The 12,229-nt window shown below is 37.0% G+C and overlaps 1 protein-coding gene across 7 annotated transcripts in view; it reads left to right on the top strand.

The window, feature by feature from the left end:
• LOC144181101 (ELKS/Rab6-interacting/CAST family member 1-like) overlaps positions 1 to 12,229 on the top strand; it is a 79,544-nt gene that overhangs the window by 34,166 nt on the left and 33,149 nt on the right. For 4 of the 7 annotated variants that reach the window (XR_013324612.1, XR_013324611.1, XM_077709397.1 and 1 more), the window contains 3 exons: positions 4,396 to 4,531; positions 7,099 to 7,230; positions 11,546 to 11,706. Coding sequence is in view for 4 of the 7 variants with exons in the window: in XM_077709397.1 (XP_077565523.1) it covers positions 4,396 to 4,531; positions 7,099 to 7,230; positions 11,546 to 11,706 (429 nt within the window). In the remaining 3 variants the exon portion in view is untranslated. Of the gene's footprint in view, positions 1 to 4,395; positions 4,532 to 7,098; positions 7,231 to 9,280; positions 9,326 to 11,545; positions 11,707 to 12,229 lie in introns of all 7 variants that reach the window. The other 3 variants (XR_013324610.1, XM_077709395.1, XM_077709394.1) reach the window with 1 other exon arrangement.

Genomic DNA, 12,229 nt, shown 5'->3' with positions numbered 1-12,229 from the left:
AATTTTGAGAGCTGGTTTCAACAGTACTTAGATTTTAAACAATACTTAAATATTAAACAGTACTTAGATATTAAACAGTACTTAAATATTAAACAGTACTTAGATATTAAACAGTACTTAGATATTAAACAGTACTTGGATATTAAACTGTCTCTCTTGGAGATTAAACTGTCTCTCTTGGATATTAAACTCTCTCTCATGATGCAATTTTGAGAGCTGATTTCAACAGTAAACTCTCAGTCACAATTTGACCGGCGACCAAAAGACCAGCGACCAAACGTCCGGTCACGCATTTGGATACACCTCTCCTGAAAAGCCTTTTCTCGGCGTTCGAACCGTTAAGAGTGCTACTTGCTAACTAAGAGTCACACGGGAGCTCAAATCGAGTGCAGGAACAAAGAAAGAAAATAATCATGTTTGGGAGCCGTGAAAACGGCGATGTCAGACAATTGGCAGAGGATGAGGAGTTCCTCACATCAAAACAGGAGATGCTGCGTGCACACACAAAAAAAAAACAAAAAGAAAAAAACAACAACAAAAAAGCCGTCTTCTGTCGCTCAGCCAGGCAAGCTACTTTTTTTTAGTTGTTTTGTTCTGCTTTCCCATTAGAGTTGGACTTCAATCACCAAAACAAAAGCCAATAAAAGCCAGGAAACACAAGACACTAAGAAGTTCGAACACTAAGACACTTTTTTAGAGCACAATTGAGAATACTTTTGTAAATCTCAGAGAAAAAAGTGATGAAATTCAATACGACCTACAAAAACTAAGCAAATTTGTCAATGTCAGAAAGGAAACGTCATCATTTACGAAAAAAAAACAACATCAAAAATATCCAATTCCAATATTTGTGTCCTTTTGTGTACGATAAACCAAAAAAAACACTTTTTTTTTCTCCAACAGAAAAGTGCTTTAAAGGAAATCATTGATGTTAATTTTGTGTGAACTGCATGCAGTAAACATACACGAATCCTCTGAGTATTTCTGATCAAATATTTATACAGGACTCCAAATGCAATATTAATATTACCTTTGCGCGGGCTCCCGAATATCACCCGCTTGCTAATGAAGGAGGTAAAAAAAACAAACTAAAAGTCCTCACGTTAGGGAGTTAAAGCAAGTTTTGGGAGAAACATATCCGACAATTTTTCCGTTCAAAGTGCTGCACAACTTTTTATTTTTTATGTATTTACATGAGTGTCAATGCTCGTTAATCAGGACCACAAACAATTCATATTTTCCAATGTTATTTCTTGTAAGCCATACTACGAATTTAAAAGTCAAAATACATGTAAACGAGTGCCTTTTTTTAATTTTTTGGGTAATTTCACCACTTTTAAAGTGGAAAAAAATGAATATTTTCTCAAAAGATTCTTATGTTGTTGCCAATCAATGAGAGGATGCGTTCCAGAAGACTTTACAGCGAAAAAAAAATGGAGATTAAAGCAGTTCTAGATGTAATATCTCATTTCTGTCACCAGCGATTTCCATATTTTAGCTCACAAGTTAGCAAAGAGCCGGATGCACTCATCAAAAGAGCCACATGTGGCTCCCGAGCCATAGGTTCCCTACGCCTGGCGTAAATGAACACGTGTAGCCGCCTCCCCTTGAAATATTTACTTGTGTGGTCTGAGCCTGGAGGCCCTACAAGGCATCTTGTGTGTGGAGTCTATATAAATTCAATCACACTTTTCAAAGCGCACGCTTATAAATTCTTTGCATTTCTCATGTTGATAATGAGAGGGCGTCAATATGTAGCCTTGTATTTAGTAGTCAGATGATCATGTTTTAGGCTAAAAGCAAATGATCTTTGAGCTGTAACCCAATGGCAAGTGAGCAAAAACAAGGGGAATTGTAGGATTAAAATCAGAAGTACGCGGGGCGAACGTTACCCTAGTGCGGGGGGGGGGTTCCCCCCGGGGGCCACATTGACTATAAAAGTTTGACAGATAGGCTGGGTCAGCACAAGATACGATACATATAAAAAAGTGCATCCGTTAACAGTACATGAAAGATAAACAGAAAAATAGGATTTAAGTATTAACATACTCATCACTCATCATTAAAGTAAAAAGTATAAAGTACAAAGTAAAGTAAAAAGTATCAAGTACAAGGTAAAGTAATAAGTATAAAGTACAAAGTCAAGTAAAATGTATTAAGTACTAAGTCAAGTAAAAAGTATAAACTACAAAAGTAAAAAAGTATATAGTAAAAAGTATAAAGTAAAAAGTACAAAGTCAAGTAAAAAGTATAAAGTACAAAGTCAAGTAAAAAGTATAAAGTACAAAGTCAAGTAAAAAGTATAAGCTATATAAAGTACAAAGTCAAGTAAAAACTATAAAGTACAAAGTCAAGTAAAAAGTATAAAGTAAAAAGTATAAAGTGAAAAGTATAAAGTAAAAAGTATAAAGTTAAAAGTATAAAGTAAACTAAAAAGTACAAAATAAAGTATAAAGTAAACTAAAAAGTACAAAATAAAGTAAAAAGTACAAATTAAAGTCAAAAGTAATGTATTAAGAAATATTTAAATGTAATTAAAAAAAAAGATAGTGGAAAATAACGCCCACATGCTCGCGTCATATACTCCAGCGTACGTACGGCAAATGTTGCGCGAAATAGATGCTAGCTGCTTCCTGGACATCCTCCAATTGGAACATTCCTGCCTTTTTATGACCTGGTACACACACACACTCAAGGTATTTCAATTAAGACAGTGCATGCATTAACAGATAATTTATGGATACTCAATATGTACTTTTTTTCCAAAATAGTTCAGGATTATTATTTGTTTGTGACTTTTTCAATGCCAATGACAGTTCCAAGCATCCAATCCACATCAATTGCAAAGACTGACATTGGTGGCATTAGACATCCAATCCCATTTGACCGTCCCAGTCCAACTTTGGACGTCTATCCTAATAAAATGGCAGACGATGAGTTAATAGTACCATATTTTCACGACTATAAGGCGCACTGCATCATAAGGCGCACCCCCAATGAATTACATTTTTTCCATATATAAGGCACACTGTATTATAAGGTGCACTGTATTATAAGGCGCACTGTATTATAAGGTGCACTGTATTATAAGCCGCACTGTATTATAAGCCGCACTGTATTATAAGGCGCACTGTCTATTTTGGAGAAAATTTAAGACTTTTAAGTGCGCCTTATAGTCGTGAAAATACGGTACTTAAAAAAATATGGATCAGTTTTGAAAAGCCCACCTTTGAGACTGACCGGATCGATCAAAGAATCTAATCTGCCTTGAAACCCTGCAAAAATTATGCTTTTAACTCATTGGCCGCCACCAAAAAGTTGAGTGGACTCCCATTGGCTCGCACCTGCCTCCAAACCTTTTGTGTTCCTTATTCTTCATCCCGAGCCGTGATTCGGTGTAAGCCGTTAAAACCTAACTGGCATTACGCCGAAGCGAAAAGGTATTAAAGGCCCCAATCGAGACGCGCTGGTGTGATGGCCGATAGGCTTGTGACAGAGGCACAATTGCTTCTGGGCAGCTTAGGAAGGAGGATTAAATCCTTTCTTCACACACCGGGTCACACAATTCTATTGTAACAGACAAACTATGTCATTTTGCTTGACAAAAACAGCCACCCAAAGATGACTTTTGGATTTGTGTTTCAAATGGGCACTTTGAAACCGAGCCATATTAACTGGTAGTGACTGGGTAATATGCTCTGTGATTGGTTGGGATAGGCTCCAACCGTGACCGGATGTTTGGTCGCCGATCAAATGGTGAGAGTTTACTTGAAACCAGCTCTCGAAATTATATTTATGAGAGAGTTTAATACCTAAGAGAGAAGTTTAATATCTAAGTACCATATTTTCACGACTATAAGGCGCACTGCATTATAAGGCGCACCTTTAACGAATAATACATTTTAATTTTTTTTCATATATATAGCACACTGGATTATAAGGCGCACTGTCTATTTTACAGAAAATTTCAGACTTTTAAGTGCGCGTTATAGTCGTGAAAATTCGGTACTGTTTAATATCTAAGTAGTGTTGAAACCAGCTCTTAAAATTATATTCATGAGAGAGAGTTCAATATCTAAATATCTACTGTTTTCCACAGTACTTAGATATTAAACAGTACTTAGATTTTAAAAACTACTCAAATATTAAACACTACTTACATATTAAACTCTCTCTCTCATGAATCTAATTTTGAGAGCTGGTTTCAACAACAAACTCTCTGTCACCATTTGACCGGCGACCAAAAGACTGGTAACCAAAAGACCGGCGACCAAAAGACCGGCGACCAAACGTACGAGAACCAAACTTGCCAACCCTTGATGCCTAAAATCAAATTCTACATGTATAAAGACAATAAAAGCCTGAAATTGAATTGAATTCAATTGTTTTGTTTAGGCAGACGAAGGATCAATCCAAAAAGGTGGCCAACCTGAAGCATAAAGAACAAATGGAGAAGAGCAAGAACGCCCAGCTGATGGAAGAGGCCAAGAAACGAGAAGACAACATCAACGAGAGTTCTCAGCAGATAAAGGTAGGAAGGGAGAAAGTGGAAGGTGTGTGAGGGAGGAAACTTTTTCTCGGGTTTAATCCATATACATTCAATAACTTCGGATCAGAGGAAGCACACAGAGTCGGTTGTGATGAGAATTTACCAGACTTCAGCTGAAGATGTGTCCATCCTGACCAGTTTGAATCCATGGCTACTCCCAACAGTTAAGCTACCGTATTTTCACGACTATAAGGCACACTTAAAAGTCTTAAATTTTCTCCAAAATAGACAGTGCGCCTTATAATACAGTGCGCCTTATATATGGAAAAAACTGAAAATCAAAAACCAAAAACCACCACTGTCGGATATTAAAAAAACACAAACACAAACCCTAACCCTTAGTTTACATTGTAAACTTTACAACATCTTCCATCATATAGCTCCTCCCCCACTGCAAGATTTTATAAAAAAAAAAAAAAACATCAACAATGGCTGGCTCTAGAGGTGACTGTAGTGAGTGCTTCATACCTTGAAGTCAATAGCGATTACCGTATTTTCACGTCTATAAGGCGCACTTAAAAGTCTTAAATTTTCTCCAAAATAGACAGTGCACCTTATAATACAGTGCGCCTTTTAATACAGTGCGTCTTATAATCCATTGCACCTTTATATACGGAAAAAATGTCATTCATTGAGGGTGCACCTTATAATGTGGTGCACCTTATAATGTGGTGCACCTTATAATGTGGTGCACCTTATAATGTGGTGCACCTTATAGTCGTGAAAATACGGTAGTTTTATTAACAAAGGGTCATGTGACCTAGGTACAAACTTTAGGCGGGAAGAGGTTAACAAAGAAATGGGTTTGTCTTGGTATATATCACGCACCCCTAACTCATAGGTATGTCATGATGGAAATTTCCACAAGGCTCTGCAAAATTCTATCCTAGTAACTATACTGAATAAAAGTATAAAGAATACATTTTATACTCCACACTTTTCTCCCTCCAATTGATGAGCTTCGTCCGTCCGTTCGTCCTAACGATGGCAACTCGTCAAAATGCGACGGGGGAGGGAAGCCGCCTCGGGCGACGTTGCCGCTCGTGTATGCCGTGCAGCTCAGGGAGTTTTCGTGCCGGTATCCGTACAGGATGATTGACAGCCGACGAGGCGACAAGGGATGGGTACTCGCGTGGGAACAATGGGCTTTCCCGCGGTGAAGATTTCCAACCGCAGATTTTTTTTTTCCAGCTCGTCCCCATGAACTTTCCCAGTCACCTTTTTTTTTTGCGCTCTTCCTGGAATTGTTAGCAGCCTCTCTGATTGGAGGCTGATGCTATTTTTTGCTTACGCTCTCCTGGAGGATTTGGCGAATGACCGTAACCGATTGTTTTTGCGTGGTTTCTCTGAGCGGACTGATGAAATCCGAATCGAGTTTGGAACGTCGATTGGATTCGGGATGTAATTGAATTAGGCCCGATTTTTGAAAACTCTATAACTGTGATTTTGAATGCCACAACTTCCTCAAAGGGGGAAAGAGATGAAAATATTTTTTTTCTAATCAAGCGAGTGTGTTTGTTAATGCGAAGTTATTATGTTGAATTTGTTAAATGCTGTTGATATGACCGATAACACCTTTCATTATTTTCTTGCATATAAGCCTTGTGTAACTAAAAAAATGATGACTGAATCAAGGGTACATGACTTATATACTCTTTTTCACCAGTAAATGTTGGGAAATTTACATTTACTATTTATTGGTTATTTTCTGTTTTGCAGTAAGAAAACCACCCTTACTGGATGAATTACCAACTTCCTTTTGATAGTGACCCTAATGTGCTTTTGATTCATAGTGTCTTAGAAATAGGTGCTCGGACGTTTGGTCGCCGGTCTTATGGTCGCCGGCCTTTCGGTGACAGAGTCTACTGAGATTAATATATCTAAGTACTGTTTAATATCTATTTAGATATTAAACTCTCTCTCATGAATATAATATTGAGAGCTGGTTTCAACAGTACTTAGATATTAAACAGTACTTAGATATTAAACAGTACTTAGATATTAAACAGTACTTAGATATTAAACAGTACTTAGATATTAAACAGTACTTAGTTATTAAACAGTACTTAGATATTAAACAGTACTTAGATATTAAACAGTACTTAGATATTAAACAGTACTTAGATGTTTAAACTGTACTTAGATGTTTAAACTGTACTTAGATGTTTAAACTGTACTTAGATATTAAACAGTACTTAGAAATTAAACAGTACTTAGATATTAAACAGTACTTAGATATTAAACAGTACTTAGATTTTAAACAGTACTTCGATATTAAACAGTACTTCGATATTAAACAGTACTTAGATATTAAACAGTACTTAGATATTAAACAGTACCAAAAGACCGGCGACCAAACGTCCTCATAGCAATCTTTTTCCATTTTTTTACCCCATCAATGCCGAGAGAAAAAACAAAATTCAACGTATAAATGCTGCTTATCCGCCAAAGTAAAGTCAAAGATTTCCATAGTTTGAAATTGATCACTCCACTGGCACACCGTGCGCCATTTTGAAAGATTTCTTCCACCATTGGTGGGATCTTTGCAGGACTCCATTCGCTCCAAGGAGGAGCGCATCGAGGAGTTGGAGGAGGCCTTGAGGGAAAGCGTTCAGATCACCACCGAGAGGGAGTTGGTGTTGGCCCAAGAGGAGCAGGCCCGCACGCAATCCGAAAAACAGGTAAAAAAAAAACAAAAAACGCCGTCCCGATTACCCATGGCGCGACCGCAATCTTCACCTTCCCCTCAACCCGTCCACTCCCGAGCGTTTGTGTTTTTTGGCTGCCGCGTTTAAACGCGTCGCTGGCAAACGTGGCTCACGGCGGCCAACACGTGCCAGCTGAGCTCATTCAGGCGCGGCCGCGTGTTTGCCGAGTCCTCTCCCGGTTCCGTCAATAAGTCCCTATTTCGGGAACAAGTCGCATTTTGTCCGTACCGCTAGGAGACGGACAGCCGTCTGGCCATTATCTCCCGCTCGGAAAAAAACAAGCGTGGGCAGTGAGGGTGAAGACTACCCAGAGAAAACACGGCGCCGTGTTGTCGTTGGCTAAAATGACGGCGCTTCTTTGTTATTACTGCCTCCACACATTAACCGGCTGTCTTTGGATGGACATTAACGTGGGCGCAAAAGGTTGTTTTGCGTTGGCTAAGACGCCCGGTCACGCCCGTGACCGGACATTTGGTCGCCAGTCTTTTGGTGGCCGGTCAAATGGTGACAGAGAGTTTACTGTTAAAGCCAGCTTTCAGAATTATATTCATGAGAAGGAGTTTAATATGTAAGAAAGTTAAATATGTAAGGGAGAGAGTTTAATATCCAAGTACTGTTTAATATCTAAGTACTGTTTGATATCTAAGTACTGTTTAATATTTAAGTACTGTTGAAAACAGCTCTCAAAATTATATTCGTGAGAGAGAGTTTAATATCTAAATATGTACTGTTTTCAAGAATACTTAGATATTAAACAGTACTTAGATATTTAAACTCTCTCATGAATATCATTTTGAGAGCTGGTTTCAACAGTACTTGGATATTAAACAGTACTTGGATATTAAACAGTACTTGTATATTAAACAGTACTTGTATATTAAACAGAACTTGTTGTTTAAACAGTACTTGGATATTAAGCAGTACTTGTATATTAAACAGTACTTGTATATTAAACAGTACTTTTATATTAAACAGTACTTGTATATTAAACAGTACTTGTATATTAAACAGTACTTGTATATTAAACAGTACTTGTATATTAAACAGTCCTTGTATATTAAACAGTACTTAGATTTTAAACAGTACTTAGATATTAAACAGTACTTAGATTTTAAACATTACTTAGATATTAAACAGTACTTAGATATTAAACTCTCTCATGAATATAATTTTTTAGAGCTGGTTTTAACAGTAAACTCTCTGTCACCATTTAACCGGCGAACAAAAGAGACCAAAAGACCGGCAACCAAAAGACCAAAGACCAAACGTCCAGTCACGGGCACTCAAGTGCCACTTATAGTCCAAAAAGAGTCAGAAGCGCAAAATTTTTCTACATAATTCACGCTGTATATATCCAGCAGCAATCAAAATGGATTGGACATCTATCACCATCGCAAAAAGAAAATGACACATGATTAGAGCATTACACCTGCACATTGATGCAAAGGCATGGGCGCGTCAAAATGCGGGTGACATTTCGAGCTAGACGTTACTCATTGATGGTCAACAGCGGACACTGTATGTATGTATGTGCGGCTTTTTTCCCGACAGTGCGTTCCAATGCATTTCCTGCTTTTTCCACTCTTTTTCATCCCTCACTTCTCTTTTCCTGGCTGGTTTGCGCTTTAAATTCAGAACACAATTTATGTTTGGGCTGTCTCTTTTTATAAATGACTTCCATCGAGGCTGTTTACAATTTACACTCATTTTAAATATGGCTTCGTACTGCCTGACTTCAATGCTGTTACAATTAAAACAGGAGCAAACAAATCCAATAGAGAAACATTCAAACTTCTAAAATTTCATTGTAATGATGGTTTTTTTTTCAGCCTCGATGGAGGTGGTTTGTCACTGTATAAAATGATTCCACTGAAGCACTTATTTTCTCTCTCCTCCTTACTGCTTTTCCTTTTTTTTTTGTTGTTTTCACATCTCGGCTATCATTTTCCTTCCTTTTTTTTCTTCCACTCATTCCATTGGTCCATCTTTCTATGCTTCCTTCCGTGTCATCTTCTTTTCGCAGCTTTCTCATTTTGAGCTCGGCATGACCGGCTTTAGGTGGTCCAAGGTAACAAAGTGGCTTCGCTTTCCATTTTTTTTTTTGGAAAAAAAGAGAAACCGGCATGATTTTGTGATTTCGATTCAAACATTCCATTCTAAAATGAACATGATTGCCATTCAGGAGGGTGCTCGGACGTTTGGTCGCCGGTCTTTTGGTCGACAGTCTTTTGGTCGCCAGTCTTTTGGTCGCGGGTGAAATGAAGACAGAAAGTTTACTGTTGAAACCAGCTCTCAAAATTATATTCATGTTAGAGAGTATAACATCTAAGAGAGAGAGTTTAATATCCAAGTACTGTTTAATATCTCAGTACTGTTTAATATCTCAGTACTTTTTAATATCTAAGTACTGTTTAACATCTAAGTACTGTTGAAAGCAGCTCTCAAAATTATATCCATGAGAGAGAGTTTAATATCTAAATATCTACTGTTTTCAACAGTACTTAGATATTAAACAGTACTTAGATATTAAACAGTACTTAGATATTAAACAGTACTTAGATATTAAACAGTACTTAGATATTAAACAGTACTTAGATATTAAACAGTACTTAGATGTTAAACAGTACTTAGATATTAAACTGTACTTAGATGTTAAACAGTACTTAGATATTAAACAGTACTTAGATATTAAACAGTACTTAGATATTAAACAGTACTTAGATATTAAACAGTACTTAGAAATTAAACAGTACTTATATATTAAACAGTACTTAGATATTAAACTGTACTTAGATATAAAACAGAACTTAGATATTAAACAGTACTTAGATATTAAACAGTACTTAGATATTAAACAGTACTTAGATATTAAACAGTACTTAGAAATTAAACAGTACTTATATATTAAACAGTACTTAGATATTAAACTGTACTTAGATATAAAACAGAACTTAGATATTAAACAGTACTTAGATATTAAACAGTACTTAGATATTTAACAGTACTTAGATATTAAACAGTACTTAGATATTAAACTCTCTCTCATGAATATAATATTGAGAGCTGGTTTAAACAGAAAAACTCTCTGTCACCATTTGATTGGCGACCAAAAGCGACCAAAAGACCTGGGACCAAAAGACCTGGGACCAAAAGACCTGGGACCAAAAGAACGGCAACCAAACGTCCGGTCACATTCAGGGACGGATGATATTCATTTTGTGTCTTTCAGTGAAAGTTTGTAAAAAAAAAAAAAAACCCAGAGTGAATGTGTTTCACGGGGTTGCTAGAAGCACAGGCGCAAGGGGAGGGGTATGTCATGAATGTACTGACATCCAAAAATAATTTACGGACCATTTCTGTGGAAAAACTCAGCGACGGAAGAAAGTGAAATATGGCTGCAGAGAGGCTGCAATGCATAGACTGCAAAAACACACGTTCAATGTCTTCCTCTTCAGAGTAAATCTACTGAAAATAAGTGAAATTATCTGAGTGTGGACCAACTTACCGTATTTTCACGACTATAAGGCACACCACATTATAAGGCGCACCGTAAATGAATGACACATTTAATTTTTTTTCATATATAAAGCATACTGGATTATTAAGCGCACTGTCTATTTTGGAGAAAATTTAAGACTTTAAGTGCGCCTTATAGTTGTGAAAATACGGTAGATTTCATTAAATAATAACAATAAATGCCATCACAAAATAACGTTAATAGATTTTTTTCAACCAAAAATGAGGAGTTTAAATCTTTAAAAGAGAAATGATCATTCTAAGTAATATTTTGCCAAAAAAAATCACCTGTTGGAACCACCAAATTATGAGGAGGGAAAAAATATTTAGGTGAAAACTTTGAAACAAAAGGTAGTATTAAAGCGCAAAAAATTAAAAAAAAATCTTACACATGAGTGATTTCTAAGACTAAAAATAGTGCTCGGACATTTGGTCGCCGGTCTTTTGGTCGCCGATCTTTTGGTTGCCGGTCAAATGGTGACAGAGGGTATAATGTTGAAGCCAGCTCTCAAAAGGATATTCATAAGAGAGAGTTTAAAATCGAAGAGAGAGCATTTAATATTTAAATACTGTTTAATATCTAAGTACTGTTTAATATCTAAGTACATTTGACCGGGGATCAAAAGACCGACGACCAAAAAAATGGCGACCAAACGTCCAATCACGCTTAAAATAAGCCGCAGAAATTAAATGAGCTAGATTTGAGGGAAAAATAAATGTTGTGGAGGTGTCCTAAATGTGCAGTTGTACACTGTACGTCTGTGCATGTCAGGTGGAGGACTTGCTGCTTGCCATGGAAAAGGTGAAACAGGAGCTGGAGGTGATGAAAGCCAAGCTGTCATCCACTCAGCTCTCACTGGCCGAGAAGGAAGGTCACCTGACCGCCCTGCGGGCCGAACGCCGGAAGCACCTGGAGGAGGTTCTGGAGATGAAGTAAGAATTCCAATTTGCACCAAAATCAGCTTCTTACATGATTCTCAGCCACAACCATCTCATCATCTTCCTCCCCATCCTGACCCCTTTTCTTATCCCCCCCCCCTCTTGAAATAACAGAGTTAAGTACACTTAGAATGCAATAACCACATAGTACTCGTGATTGCAAACAACAACATAAACAGTATGTTTTATACCTTATATCACAATAGTGCAAATTTGTTTAAAAAAAAAGATCACAAACAAGAGGGCTCATTTTATCACAATTTTAAGCTTTACATTTAAACTTAATTTGTAGATGAATTTAATGTTAGAGAGCTTTGTTCAAACTGGGAAAAAATGACATCTGGATGTGCTATTTTATACTCATGAGTAAATTTCCAAGGTGTTAGATGTGAAAACCCCATCTAAAAATGTAAGCCTACTCAAGCTTCTTGTGCGGGCCATATTCAATTATATTTTCCGAATTTGCTGTGGGCTAATAAAAAGCAGGCAGGAGGCCGTAGTTTGGACGCCCCTCATT

The sequence above is a fragment of the Stigmatopora nigra genome, chromosome 23 (genome assembly GCF_051989575.1).
Source record: "Stigmatopora nigra isolate UIUO_SnigA chromosome 23, RoL_Snig_1.1, whole genome shotgun sequence".
NCBI lineage: Eukaryota > Metazoa > Chordata > Actinopteri > Syngnathiformes > Syngnathidae > Stigmatopora > Stigmatopora nigra.
Note: the sequence above shows the minus strand (reverse complement) of the source record. Positions and strands in the feature narration are given on the sequence as shown.